General features: G+C 36.2%; 1 protein-coding gene across 1 annotated transcript in view; it reads right to left on the bottom strand.

Moving 5' to 3' along the window:
• The window catches only part of LOC126154773 (coiled-coil domain-containing protein 40), a 241992-nt gene that overhangs the window by 37033 nt on the left and 188545 nt on the right, over positions 1-16414 (bottom strand). Inside the window, exon 7 of the mRNA XM_049916184.1 lies at positions 12658-12866. Within this exon, the coding sequence (XP_049772141.1) occupies positions 12658-12866 (209 nt within the window). The remainder of the gene's footprint in view (positions 1-12657; positions 12867-16414) is intronic.

The following is a 16414-nucleotide window of genomic DNA, read 5'->3' as shown; positions in this document are numbered from 1 at the left end:
GGTCATATGTCTTTTCTAGATCTATAAAGCATAGATACAATTCCCTGTTCCACTCATAACACTTCTCCATTATTTGCCGTAAGCTAAAGATCTGGTCCTGACAACCTCTAAGAGGCCTAAACCCACACTGATTTTCATCCAATTGGTCCTCAACTAATACTCACACTTTCCTTTCAACAATACCTGAGAAGATTTTACCCACAACGCTGATTAAAGAGATACCTCTGTAGTTGTTACAATCTTTTCTGTTTCCATGTTTAAAGACTGGTGTGATTACTGCTTTTGTGCAGTCTGATGGAACCTGTCCCAACTCCCAGACCAGTTCAATTATCCTGTGTAGCCATTTAAGACCTGACATTCCACTGTATTTAATGAGTTCTGACTTAATTTCATCCACCCCAGCTGCTTTATTGCACTGCAATCTATTGACCATTTTCTCCTCTTCCTCAAAAGTGATCCTATTTCCATCATCATTCCTATCCCATTCTACCTCGAAATCTGAAACATTACTGATCGTATTTTCACCTACATTGAGCAACTCTTCAAAATATTCCCTCCATCTGCCCAAGGCATCCACAGGATTCACCAGCAGTTTTCCTGACCTGTCCAAAATACTTGTCATTTCCTTCTTACCTCCCTTTCAAAGACTGCTAATTACACTCCAGAATGGTTTTCCTGCAGCTTGACCCAAAGTCTCCAACCTGTTTCCAAAGTCTTCCCAATATTTCTTCTTGGTTGCTTCAATTATCTGTTTGGCTTTGTTTCTTTCTTCAACATAACTTTCTCTGTCTACCTGAGTTCTAGTATGTAGCCATTTTTGATACGCCTCCTTTTTCCTTTTACAGGCTGCCTTGACTGTGTCATTCCATCAAGCTGTTTGCTTCATCCTACTTTTACACACTACTGTTCCAAGACATTCTTTAGCCACTTCTAGTACTGCGTCCCTGTACCTTGTCCATTCCTTTTCCAATTACTGTAATTGACTACATTCAACTAACTGGTACCTTTCTGAGATCGCTGTTATGTACTTGTGCCTGATTTCCTTATCCTGAAGTTTCTCTACTCTTATCCTCCTACATATGGACCTGACCTCCTGCACTTTTGGCCTCACAATCCCAATTTCACTGCAGATTAAATAGTGATCAGTGCCATCAAAGAATCCCCTGAGTACACGTGTGTCCCTCACAGCCTCCCTGAATTCCTGATCTGTTATTATATAGTCAATGACAGATCTGGTTCCCCTGCCTTCCCAAGTATACCGGTGAATGTTCTTATGTTTAAAAAAGGAGTTTGTGATTACTAAGCCCATACTGGCACAGAAATCCAAGAGTTGTTTCCCGTTCCTGTTGGTCTCCATATCCTCTCCAAATTTACCCATAACCTTTTCATACCCTTCTGTTCGAATTCCAATCCTGGCGTTAAAATCACCCATGAGCAGAACACTGTCCTTGTCCTTTACTCTAACAACTACATCACTGAGTGCCTCATAAAAACTATCCATCTTATCTTGATCTGTCCCTTCACAATCCTAATTTTCTTGCTAGACATTGTCAAATCTATCCACATCAGTTGTTCGTTTACATACCTTATTGCAACTACGCTGGGTTCCATTTCTTTCCTGATGTAAAGCCCTACACCCCATTGTGCTATTGCTGCTTCGACTCCTGACAGGTAGACCTTGTATTCTCCCATTTCCTCTTCTTTCTCACCCTTTACCTGAATGTCACTAACAGCTAAAACGTCCAGCACCATCTTACTTGCAGCCTCTGCCAGCTCTACCTTCTTCTCAGAGTAGCCCCCATTGATATTAATAGCTCCCCATCTCATTACCATTTGTTTGCCAAGTCGTATCTTAGGAGTCCCTGGTTTGTCAGTTAGAGGTGGGACTCTGTCACCTCCAAAGGTCCGAGGCATTTTGCTCTGATTGTTGCCAGCATCATATTTAAAGTACCAGGGAAGCAGGTTGCTAGCCTTACCTGCCCCGAGTCCCATTGGGTTTTACCCCTAACGGCTGAAGGACTAACCAGTGGATTTGGTAGTCTTTGCCGTGTGAGCACAAAGGTGACCAAGACTCCGAATATGTCCGAGATGGCCAGCCTTATTCCAAAGTAACTGGTATCCCGACTGTCGGGACCACTTACTTGGCCACTCATATGTTGCCCGTGGTTCATGAACTAGGACATGACTACAGGAACCCACACCATGAACCACTACTATCATGTACTTAAGGAAATTTTGTACTGGGGAGGGGCTACTGTAAATGAGTTGTTATCACTTATGAAAAATCTAGATACCATGAACAATGAAAAGACTAGCCCAAATCAGGACGATACAGGTCATGAAAATAGTAAGTTTAACTAAAAGTTTCAAAAGAAATGAGAAGTAAATTATTGCCAAGTGACCGAGTATCCAGGAGGGCAGTCGAAACAACAATGACGTGACTTAACAAATATGCACATGCAAACATTTACTAATGAAAGTAATAATAATATTAATAATAATAATAATAATGACAAGAAATAAGGGGCTACGACTGTTCAGTCCTTTACGTCAACACAAACAATGGGACCAAAAATAATTGACATCCTGGTCGAAGGATCATGACCCAGGATGTATCAAATTGAATATAAGCCCACATAGGAAAAAAATTTATAGCTTTTAGCGAAATCACACCATTAAAAATCTGACTATTAGCAGAAGATGAATGACAGAGATGTACCGAAATTACAAAACCAATAGTTGTAGGTATGATGAACAATTGTTAAGTAAATGTATACGTAGACTCGGGAAGTGAAATTTCCATGATATAAAAATGATTATTTGATTTTTTTTAAGAAAGAAAAAAGTTTATCTGATACTTCCTGTAACTGGTGTATATGTAGCAGGAATATACAGGAGTTAAAGCTAGGCAGGTTAAACAAGAAGTACAATTGCCAATAACACTGAATAATTTTATGTTTATGCAGACCTATTTAGTAGTACTTAACGCGGATCTGCAATTGCTATTGGGGATGGATTGGCTGACGACATACACGGTAGTGCTTGATTCCTCCACACAACTTTAACGTGTAATCGTAGAGACAAAGTATACATAACACCATCTAAAGGAAACACTAGTGGTAATACTGACAGAGATAACATCTGCTTAACAGTAAGTAGTACTGTTATAAACTTGGAGAGTACAACTGGAACGCAAGGTGAACTACAAGAACAACGGTGAACTACAAGAACAAATTAAAGCTAAAACTTATGAGTCTGAGTTATTGAGCAATTTACAAAAAGATGATTAGTACAAAATATTACTAAAGTACATTAAGTATTTAGTTCAAGGGTGAAACTCCTTTCTTTTTTAAGCCACATCCTTTACCCTTGAGTGTAAACCCAGCAGTACAAGAGGAAATCAATAAGATGTTGGGTGAAGGAATAATAGAACAAGTGTAACAACCCATTACTGGTCATGCGTTAAGCCACTGGGGGAGAACTGGTGATGGATGCACAAACTCTGAATAACCATATAGAAAACAAACAGCTATTGTGGATGATAGACTCCCATTATCCAAGATGTGGGAAGCAAATTGTAATTTATTGTCAAAGATACAAGAAAAATTTTATTCTAAAGGCATTACTATTGAACTATTTAGGTCATTTTTGGTAGGAAGGAACACAGATTCCTTGGACACCTAGCAGGTATAAACAGGATAAAACCAGGTCCAGAAAGAATCAGAGCTGTAAAATAATTCCCACAACCAAAGAATACCCCCAATGAATAACCTGAAATTGTTAAACTTGTTGAAGCAAAAATCAAAATGGATTTGGGGAAGTGAAGAGTCTGATGCTTTTAATAAAATATCAGAAGCACCAATTTTAAAAATCCACAAATGGATCAACCCTTTAACTTGAGCACTGATGCTTCCAAGTACATGATAGCGTGCAAATTGTTTCAGGGTGACTGAGATATGAATTTGGGAGAGTGCAATGTGCTAGCATTTGCAAGTCAAGATTTAAGTAAGCACGAGTTAAATTATACAGCAACACAAAAGAAGTTATTAGCTATTGTATGAAGCCTTAACAAATTTCAAACTTTAATTTGGAGATCAAAAGTAACTGTATATACTGATCACCAAGCCTTAGTATTCCTTATGGAAAGTCGTCTGTTGCATAGTAGACTTATAAGATGGGTACTTGTTTTACAAGAATACCAAATTGGTATTAGATGTATAAAGGGTTTGCAAAATATAGTTCCAGATGCATTATCATGTTCACCATTAGGAATAATGACATGGTAAGGATGGAAGGTCCTGGAATTACCTTTAATATAAACTTTCTAGCATTAAGCCATACAAATAATGATGTATAGAACTTAGCTTCACATATTAAACAGGACATAATTAATGATCCATATTTTGGTGATAAATGGACAACATTGAATGAGAGAAGAAAAATAGATGACAACATGTTAGACTGGACTACGCAAAAGAATGTGTTATTTTGAAGTAGAGCCTGATTTAATTAATTTTACTCATAGAGGTTACGGACATTTTAGAGTATGCAGATATTATTATTAAATTTTACTATTTTAAAAAGTTAGGTCGAAAAGTATATTCAATAATAAAATTTTGTGAAGTATGTCAAACGACGACAGATAATAATCAAGCACTGTTGTATAAGTTGTATCTGATAATACCCAAGGGATTGCACGACCTCACACCAGTGGATTTTTTTGATCAACTACCTTTCGGTAGGGGAGGAGTCATTTACATATTTGTACTACTAGGATGTTAGTCAAAGTATATTAAGCTCTATCCAGTCAAACACACTAACACTAAACAGTAATTGGTGTTTAAAGAAATATTTCAATGACATAGGAAAACCTTGTACGATATTGACACACAATGGGCCACAGTTTATCAATCAATCCTTAAAGAATTTTTAAGATGGAGAAAAATTAAGCACATTGCTATTTCAAAACACCACGTGCAAAGTAACCCTTTGAATGAATTATGAAGGAAATTGCTCACCTCTGTAGAACCTACTGTTTGAAGCAATATACAGGTTGGGTACAATTGATTCCAGTGTTTCAAATGATTATTAACAAACTGACACACTAAATACAGCCCTATCACCTACAGAAATAATGGACAAACAATTTATAGGCGAACCTTTGTTAAAATTCTTCAGCTGGACAAAACACGAAATCTTGCCAATGAAAAAATACAATGACAAGTAACAAAAACCTAATAGACAGCACAGATCTATGAGTTCAATAGTACAATGAGCAATAAAAAGTACCACAAAAATTGGAGACCTAGTGTTGATCAATGATCATCATGTGACCTCAAGTATTAAGAAAGAGACCAGTAATTTTTTTTCTAAATTTATTGAACCCTACAGAGTTGAGGGAGTTTCCCATCCAAAAGCATTATTTCCAGTAGAGCCAGCTACAGGAAAGAAAAAGGACTATGCAACATAGAGATGGTAAAGAGATTTAAACAATAGAGTATCAGACTAGAAACCCAGTCAAGCATTGTTTTTTTACTCTGAACAATGTGAATTAGGTTTACATTTAATGACCATATTGTGGGTGGGTTTGTGTTCATTGTATACGAGAGGTGTGGGATTTGCAGACATTACAAGTCACACACACACACACACACACACACACACACACACACACACACACAGTTAAGACAGTGCTATAGACATTCATTCCATAGCAGGTTGTTGGACTCACCTTTCAGGGCATTACTGTTCTGTAGAGCATGTTGACCAATCTGCGTCCTCCTACATCCCAATGAAGAACCTGGCTGGGATGGTGTCCTGGGGTAAGGGAGTGGGAAGGGATTTGGTCTTTGGCATCTATCTTCTTTCCTTCTTTGTGTCCAACACTCTGATTCTATTTTTTCACTTTCTTACTTCTCAGCTTTGAGAATCAATTCTGAATACCCTCACTGCCTTTTCATGTGTCTCTATCACTGAGACCCTTCCCTGTTTTCTTTTGTCACAGAATGATTATAAAGTTTACTTCAGTGAACTGCCCAAGAAACAATGCACACACACACACACACACACACACACACACACACACACACACACACACACAGAGGGTATAGTCATGCACACAATCTCAAGCAGATGTGGGAGTTAGTCTTGTCACTTTTTCGAGGGGAATAAAGGGGGCCAGGTGTCAGAATGACCCAAAGATAAGAGTGACAAGTTAACATGTAGAAACAAAAGGGTTTTGGAAGAGAGTAGCAATAGGCAGAACATTCAGGCAGGAGAATTGTCCGAAGAAAATCAGGAGCCTGGTGGAGCGATGTAGAGATGGGAAAAGAAAAACAGAAGGGAGAAGTACTGGAGTACTCAAAATAATAGTAAAGAAAGTATGTGATACACTTTATGGGAGTTTATGGGTAAGTTACCTCAGAGAAGGGAACTTATATAAAGTTTGAATAGACCCATGGGAGGGAGGATCCCATCCACTTTTAAAAATAAAAATAAAAAATAACTAAAAAATAAAGTTGTTTACTTCACATTTTACTCTTATTCCTTTGTTAGTTACCCTTTTGTCCCCCATCATGCCTATACCTAACTATAATAGCTTCTTCTTCATTTCATTAGTCATAACCCCCCTATCCATCCTTCTACACCCCCCCCTCCTCCCCCCCCCTTCCACTCCACATGCCTACAGTCTTCAATGAATGATTTGTAGTATTTTGGACCTTGTGTTTCTTCTCAATTGTTTATTACCTCTCTAAGAAGTAACTATGATCAATAATTTTACATTTATCTTGGTTGTTAAGAAATAGGAATTAACCCACTTGGTGCTTTCATTTGTGGAAGCTGATGAAGTTGTTAACATTACTATGTTATCTTTACGTCATATAAATATGATGTCACTACTATAACATGTAAATAAGATTTATAGCACCAACATTACAACCATACGTTTCAATACCACGGTGCACTCACATTTGTAATTGTATCTCATCAACATTAACAAATACCAGGATATCCCTGCTCTTTATATTATGTTAAATTTAAATGTGCTGATCAACATGAAATCTTTTAATTCTTTTATTGGCTTAAATGCTTTTATGTACATGACATGTTTCACATACCTGTGTTATTTGCACTTATTCCTAAGTAATGTTCTAACACATATAACAGGATGCACATGCCTGATGATACTGACATCATAAAAATTGCTTCAAACATCACTGGTTATTTAATGAGTGAGTAGAATAAGTAATTGCACTGTATTGTATTAATTCTGAATTGAGGCAAAATTACAAAACTTAGAGTTGGCCATGTGTTAATTTCACATACAAAACTGTATATTTACCTACTAAAATGTACTTTAAACAATGTCAGTGACTGGCTGGACTGTTATATTTATGGATGCAGCGAACATTATCAAGAGGTTTGTTACTGTTTATGTTTATGAGCAGGCAACTTCACTGTATACTAGTTACACAGGTACTGCAAAGATGTAACAACTATCTAAGAAAATAAATTGCTCCTAACCTTTCCTATCCTGCCGGACACTAAATCCAGAGACTCACCTGCTTGTAAAAGGAATTTCTTTGACCAAGATAATTTGACACTTAGCCAATTGTTATTCAGTCAAGATGGTGTACTTTGTAGTGAAACAGGCTCTGCCAGATATATCGACTCTTAGACAAATGTCTAATAGTGTATTTTAATGTGACATTATGCCATCTTAGGCAATTTATAACACTTGTAAGTAAGCATTACAAATATGGATTGTTATACATTTATGCCACTTGTTATGAATTTCACTATTATTGTCTAATCTGCTTTCAAAAAACACTTGATAATGGCACTTTGAAGCCAAAATCATGATTGTGTAACTGTAAATGTAATACTGTAAATAAACAACAGTCTAATGGTGGTACTGACTTTAAAGGCACTTTGTAGGAGTTTATGGGTAAGTTGCCCCAGAGAAGGGAACTTACACCAGGTTTGAGTGCATCCAACGAAGGGAGGACCACATCATTTTATGGTAAGAGAGGTGCATCACGTTAGTGAGGGTTCAAAGTTAAGAGTACTTAATCCCTGGAAGGTCAGAGTTGAGAAATGTTTACAACTATTATTATATGCACAAAGGTAGAGGCTGGGATAAGGGAACATTAGCATTTCTTCCAGACTGATTAAATAAAATTATTTAAGTTAAGTAATTTACCAGCTCCACAGGACACAATGGAATCTCAGAGTGTTCTGATGTTCGATCCTAGAATTATACACCAATATTTACCTTCTCCAAGAAAGAAAGAGATTTTCATTAAAAGGTATAATGAAATATGTGTTACTGGTAAAACCAAACACAAAGAATACTTACTGCAATGATATTCTTAAAGAAAAAAGTGAAAGTGATAGCGAAACTATCGCGTCTATTTATATAACACTTGTATAATAAAATTGAATGTGTGGTCACAACATCTTTTCTCTTAGTGGAGGAATATGTAGTGATACATCCCATTCCTTGAATGAGAGTTATCATGTCCTTAAATACATATGTCAGAGAAAAGCTGACTGTGATTAAGAGCAGTCAATAAGTGGTAAGCACCCCACTGTTGGAAGGTGTTTTAAATTGTAGGTGCTGATACCAAAGCTAATGGTCCAGTGACTGTACAGAAGTGGGCAGCAGACAGATGACCCTACCTGCTTAGGTGGGGATAGGAGTTCCAGGGAGCAGGCAGTAAGGAAGAAAGAGCTCCATAAAAGCTACAAACGTGATGTGTCAAAGATAATAAATGTATTGTAATTGTTAATTATCAAGTTAAATACCAGATCTGTTGTGTACATAGTATAGAGAGGAAATAAATGAGTTGGTAGCTGTCATCATTTTTCATGTATGAGTTGTAATTTTGATGATAATATAAATAGGTGAACTGAATCTCACGTTGTATTTATGTGGTGGGGGGAATGACAACAAGAAGTTAATTTTCAGTAGCTTTATCTGCAGCCCGTAAGGAGACAAAATCTGAGCCAAGCTGAAGGAAGAAGCACATCGATTCAGGGCACAGACTAGCTGGACCCTTATTAATAATACTTAATGGCAACTGAATATCAGTAAGCAACATTCATTGTGTATAAAAGGAGTGTTCAGGTGTCAGATTATTTAAGTGAAGAAACTACAAAAAGGTAGGAAATTAAGGAGATAGGACATGGGTAAGTTGAAAGAACCAGAGGTTGTTGAGAGTTTCAGAGGGAGCATTATGCAACAACTGACAAGAACAGGGGAAAGGAATACAGTCGAAGACAAATCAGTAGCTTTGAGAGATGGAACAGTGAAGGCAGCAGAGGATCAAATAGACGAAAAGACAAAGCCTAATAGAAATCCTTGGATAACACAGGAGATATTGAATTTAATTGAGAAAAATGATAAAACATAAAAATGAAGCACGCAAAAGGGCATACAAACATCTAAAAAATGAGACTGACAGGATGTGCAAAATGGCGAAGCAGGAATGGCTAGATAACAAATGAAAAAAATTTAGAAGCACACGTTGCTAAGGGGAAGATAGATACTGCCTTAAGGAAATTTAAAGATGTCTTTGGAGAAATGAGGAACAGCTATATGAATATCAAGACCTCAGATGGAAAAGCAGTCTTAATGTAAGGATACAAAATCATATATTAACTAGGGGAAAGATAGATACTCCCTACAGATCAGGAGATGTTTGGAGAAAAGGAAAGCAGTTGGTTGAATATCAAGAATTCAGCTGGAAAATCAGCACTAAGGAAAGAAGGAAAAACTGAAAGTTGGAATTAGTATACAACAGAAATGAACTTGAAGGCAGTATTACAGAAAGAGAAGCATATGTACATTAAACTGTTCTGGAGCAGACAACATTCCCTCAGAACTTCTGATATTGTTGGAAGAGCCAACCATAACAAAACTTTAAAAAGAACGTAAATTTCAATTCCAAAGAAGGCAGATGCTGCCACATGTAAATATTATCGAACTAGAAGTTTAAAAGTTTTGCTTACAAAATACTGATACAAATTATTCATAGAAAAATGGAAAAACAGGTAAAAGCCTACACTTGAAAAGACCAGTCTTGATTCCGGAGGAATAATGATATCACCTATTTTAGAAGATATGTTAAAGGAAGGTAAACCAATGTTTAAAGCATTTGTAGATTTTCAGAAGCCTTTAGACTATGTTGCCTGGATTACTCTCTTTGAAATTCTGAAGGTAGAAGGGATAAAATACAGGAAGTGAAGGGTCATTTACAACTTATTCAGAAACCAGACCACAGTTACACAAGTTGAAGGACAGGAAATGGAAGCAGTGGTTGAGAAGGGAGTGAGACAGGATTGTAGCCTCTCCTGGTGTTATTCAATCCACACACTGTAGACCAAGGACAAATTTTGAGAGTGAATTAAAGTTCAGGGAGAAGAAATAAAAACTTTGAGGATGCTGTAATTCTCTTTGAGATGGCAAATGACTTGGAAGAGCAGTTAAATGGAATGGCTAGTGTCTTAAAAAGAGAGTACGAGTAACAAAAGTAAAATGACGGTAATGCAATGCAGTCAAATTAAAGTAGGTGATGCTGAAGAAAATGAGACAGTAAAAATAGTCTACGAGTTTTGCTATTTGGCAGCAAAATAACTGATAATGGTTGAAGTGCAGGGGGTATAAAATGTAGACTGACTACAGTGCAAAAAGCATTTCTGAAAATGAATGTAAATGTAAGATGGTGATAATGCAGCACTTGAAATTTTGGGAGACCCAACAGTCTTGAATTCATCAGAAATTTTTTCATATTTTTAGCTTGGTGTGGTTGACAGTATAATCTGACACCTTTGAGAAATGTCAGAACCATTTGGTGTGGTTCCTCTTCAGTGACAATTGGCTGCCTCACTGAGCTGAGACAGAAAGTGATGTAAATGATGATAAATCGACAACTGATTGCTCTGATACATTACTAGTGATAAATCTGCTGTCAACAATCTCATATATCTCTGCTATTCCTAAAGACAGTAATTCTAAATAAACTGCACCAAATTCTTTGTGACCATTTTTATTAATTATCTTATTTTTGGCCTTTTAAAATCAATGGTGTGCCTTTTATTTCATAACTAGTCTACAAAAAATTATGCATGTATATTTATCTTTTCCAAAACTTTGAGCCTTAAACTGATTTAACAGAGCAGTACAATATTTGACTCTTAATTTAGTTTTGTTTTTACAGAAAAGTAATACAGACTTTTAATTTTGTTATACTTTAATCTCCCCTGTTGTGCTTAATAAATAACAGTTACTTGTATCAAAACTATAGATTTTGCTTACATCCCTTTTTTTTAAACCAGGTTTTTAAAAAAGACTTTATAATCTGGCATACAGAATAATCCACCATTGACAAATTCCTGAGCACGCCAGGTTATCAAGGTCTTACTGTATTTGTCTGGAGTGTAGCTTTATATGGAAGTAAGTGGTTTATACGAGATGAGAATAGAAGCTTCTGAAATGCAGAGCCACCATAGAGGGCTGAAAATGAGATGGTTAGGTCGAGTCACTAATGAGGAGGTACTGAATTGAATTGGGGAAGAAGATATTTATGGCATATCTTGACTAAAAGAAGCAATCAATCGGTAGGACACATCCTAATGCACAAAGATATTGCTAGTTTGGTAATGGAGGGAAGTGCGGGGGGTAAAAGTTGTAGAGGGAGTCCAAGGTATGAATACTGTAAGTGGTATAAATTAAATGGGTGTGGGTTGCAGTAGTTATTAGGAGACGAAGAGGCTTGCAGAAGATGGTGTAGTATTGGGAGCTGAAGTCCACAACAGCAACATTAATGTAATTATCCTCAAGCTCATTTCATTTTAAGATTGAATTGGCAGTAAAAATTCTGTTAGTATAAATATGAATTCATAAAAAAATCTGCCTATTGAGATATCTTAAGTAGTGTCACAGGTTATTGGAACCTACATATTTGATCTTCTCCTCTTACTTTCTTACTCATTTCAACAAAAAATTTCAACTGCAATTACTAAGGTTATTGCACAATACATCTAATACATAGAAAATTTGACTCATCAAACATTACAAAAGTAATAAGCAAACAATTATTAAAACATCCGAGGTTTAAAAAATATAATAAAGGATAGTCTTTGCTGGAATACAAATACTTTAAGGGGTACAAGTAACAACTCGCCATGCACCTGAGATACTGAGTTGGTGATAGTCACATAAACAAAACTGACAATATTGCTGGCTTTAATATCAATTCTTCTTCAGAGCTATAAAATCACACACACACACACACACACACACAAACTTGTACCAGTATACATTGTCCTGATGTATAAAAAATCTGTAATTAGAACTTATAACAAGACATCACTTTTGCAGTATGTTATGTTCCACCAACTGCTGATGGAAAAAATCCATTAATGTTTTTAATTTTTTCAGGTCAAATATGCAAAAAATATGTTATGAACAGGAAGATGATTCAAATCAGCAATGAGCAAATTTGCAGCTCAGTACCTCACTGATTAGGCTACATGTCTCAGCCACTGATATGGTCTTATTGTACAGTAAACTACAACTATGTATGTCAATAACACAATATGATGTTATAAACTTTCTCTATAAGGATTCAATGTTATTTTCTTAATTCTGACCTTGAGACTGTTGAGGTAGTCTGTCTGTGTTATAATATTGTGCTTGTCAAGAGCTTCTTTGTATTCTTTATGTTCGCACAATTTCTCATTCAGCTTGTCTAACTTATTTAGAAGGTCTCTGATACAATGACAAACATCTCTTTCTTTTTTGTTGTAATCATCCATTTCCTCTTCTATGGTCATGTTCTTCTGATCTAAAATTGACACCTCTGAAAAGAGATAATTTTGATTAGGAAAATGAATTTAAAAAATGAAAAATAAAGAAAGAAATATCTTACTATCAAGAAAGTTATCACTGTTTACAGGAGTTGCCAAGTTGGGAATAAGATCCTAAAATGTGCAGAAAAAACTTTAGTTAGCTCACTCTTTTTACTGGCTTATCTTCCCCTCAAAAACTAATTTCATTCATTCATTCATCCACTCACAAATGCCATTCATGATTCCCATGGTGTTAGCAACTAAGAAGGAGTTACCCTTCACCCTCCTTTCATTATGGAGGATGAGGGGGAAGGGTGAAGAATGAGGTTCACAAATCAAGCTAAAATTATGCCCCAGCAAACAGACAGATGTAGCAATCCAGTACAAACGAAGCCAGAACCGGTAGCAGATAATGTCTGACAAGTGTTCGTACAGCGACGTGAAATTTCAAAGCTATTCCACCACACATCTTTGGTCCCCTTGCAGCTGAAAATGCTGGATAGTTCTAGGTTCTAAAATATTCCAATACCATTGTAACTCCAATTCATGCTGTTTTTCTTGTATTATAAGCCAATGTAAAAGAAACTACTACAAATGTGAATATAGAAGATTCAAATGTGTTTGAATGTTACCTGCCAGAAATTGAAATGATATGTACAAATCTCATACAAACTGTACAATTAATTACATAGTAAGCATTAGGTAAATATTATACAGTGGTAACATGAGTAAATTTGATGATTAATAAACACAGTTTTTTCAATGGTTTTGATGTTCATTTAATAAGAAATTATGCTTTATTTCCTTCACCTCTCCCCTTTCCTGAAATTAATAAGCATGGCCCCTCCTCCAAATAGGTCGTGCACTGTGTACGCTATTAGTAAATCACATTACGTAGGACTGCCTTCGGAGGTGTGGACCATGTCATATTACACAATATTGCTTAGAAGCACACAGAGAATAGGGAACATGGAATATACCACTGCAGCTCACTGAGTTTATATTGCATATATAGTAGTCTTGATATTTTGTCTTAAAAGAGTATAAAAATTATATTTATCTGCAACAACAAACAACAGCAAGTTTTTATAATATAGGACATTTCAAAAAGGACTTTACAACTTTGAAAATTCATATAAATTAATTCATAGTAGCTACAGAGGTGTTGTAGTGTCGATTTGTAGGAAATACAGCAAGTTTTGTCTTGTGTAGTTCGGTAGAGCCGATTCACACTGTAATGACTGCTAGCAGAAGTTGCATTAAAGAATGCTGCCTTCACTTGACCCAAGCGTGCTAGCTGTGTATTTAGGTTTGAAGCATCGAAGTCGGTGACAACAGATGTAACGTGCAATAAGCCGTCTGGACCATGTATATTCTCAAATTTATGATCTTATCCTTCTTTCAATTTCATTTGAAATGTTTTAATCTACGACTGTATAGTAATATATATCGTGCTAACACAATTATAAAATTTTCTCTGACACCTATAAAATTAATTTATCTAAAAAAAATTCACACTGGAAAAATACATTTAAAATCTGATACTTAATACTAACCTCATTCAACAAATTAAAAATGCCTAATTAAAAAGATAAAAACAAAAAAAAAATTATTTTATAAAAATCTTGCAAAATTAAACCCCCATGATTAAAAAACAAATTTCATAAAATTACTGTACTACAAAAAGATAAATTTTGTTTATGTGAATATATATTTTATTATAATTGTCCTATTGTGCTGTTGAGTGAATTTAATTTTCTGTAAATTATTTTCAATTTAATGTTCTATGTTTCAATCTCAGTATGACTATATCTTTACTGCTGTTAACTGTGTGCAAGTAATGTTTTCTGGCAGGAAGGAATGAAGGAGGGATGTAAAGTTTTTCTGTTGTGCTCAGTTACTGGGCAAATTGTAATGTATTGCGTACAAATGGAATGTATTTCACTGAGTGAACATTGTAATTGATGGCAGCAAAGCATCTAGGACTATTAAATATGAAAATTACATATTAAGTTTCCAGACCTATAAGAGAATCTGGGTTCCAGACAGAAGAAATTCAAGCAACAAATCAAAGGAGATCCTGTAAATAAAAAATAATAAAAAAGTAATTTTTGTAAATTGCCGCTAGACCCAGCCAATATTTTTTACTCCACAAACATTTATTACAATTAATGGTCATCCAACTGTGCGTAACAAAGGAGGTCGTTAAACAGTTCAGCATAATTTCTGTACCAAGTATGCTAAAGATCCTCCTAGTAGGCCTACAATTTATGAGTGGCACAAATGTTTTGTAGAAACAGGTTTCTCAGTAAGACATGGGAAATCATCAGGTTGTCCAAGCACATCTGATTATATCATTGAGGGAGTGAGACAACATTTTTTCAACAGCCCAATGAAATCAACCCAGCATGTATCTCATGAACTGCAAATCCCACATATGACTGTTTGGTGTTTTCTGTGCATTAAGCAAGAACAAAGTGTACAACCCCTTTCTTTACTATGAGAGAACCATTGACGGACTAGTGTACCTGGATATGTTATGACAACTTTTGATACCACAGATCAATGAGGATGACCAAGAACGAAATGTTTACTTCATGCAAGATGGTGCACCATCCCACTACCTGGCTAATGTCCGGCATTTTCTCAGTGACAGCTTTAAAGGTCAATGGATTGGTTATGATGTGCCAATAGCATGGCCCCCATGTTCCCTAGACCTAACACCACTCGATCTTTTTTGGGAATTCATCAAGGATTAGACATTTGTACGGGGTTGAATAAAAAGTAATACCTCCACCTTCGTTACTTGGGTTTGGATGGGAATATTTTAATAAATCAAACACAGAAATAATCCTTAGAATGTGATCTTTAATTACCTATATTCACTTTTCCACATAACCACCAGCCAATTGGATACATTTCTGCCAATGATGAACAAGTTTTCTGAAGCCATCACAGAAGAAGTCAACACTCTGTTTCTGCAACCACAATCTCACAGTCGTAATGGTGTACCCATGTTTCATTTCCTGTCACAACTGAATGGAGAAAGGTTTCACCTTCATTCTTCTAACGCAATAGGAGTTCCTGGCAAATTTCAAGTCTGTCAGCTTTCATTTCGGGAATCAGCATCCAGGGTACCTAACCATTGTGCACAGATCTTCGGGTAGCCAAGCAAAGAAATAATGTGACCCACACATTCTTTTGAAATGCCGATTGTGCTTGCAATTTCTCTCTGAGTGATACGACGATTGTCCTCAATCAATCTGTCAACATTTTGCTTGTGAAACTCGGTGGTTGCTTTCACAGGCCGTTCAACTCTTTGTCACACAGGTCAGATGTTCCCATCTCAACATCTTTAAACTCACTCGCCCAACGACACACAGTACTCAAATCAACACAATCACCATAAACTGCTTACATTCTTGGATGAATCTCCTTTGCGGTGACACCTTCTGCTGTCAAGAATTCAATGACTGCACATTGCTTAAATCGCATTGACTGACCGTCTGCGCAGGGTTCCATACTGTACACTGTAAGATCACAACCATTCAATGCTAAG

Source organism: Schistocerca cancellata, chromosome 2, assembly GCF_023864275.1.
Source record: "Schistocerca cancellata isolate TAMUIC-IGC-003103 chromosome 2, iqSchCanc2.1, whole genome shotgun sequence".
Lineage (NCBI taxonomy): Eukaryota > Metazoa > Arthropoda > Insecta > Orthoptera > Acrididae > Schistocerca > Schistocerca cancellata.
The sequence above is the reverse complement of the archived record's forward strand: the minus strand, read 5'-3'. Positions and strand labels throughout refer to the sequence as shown.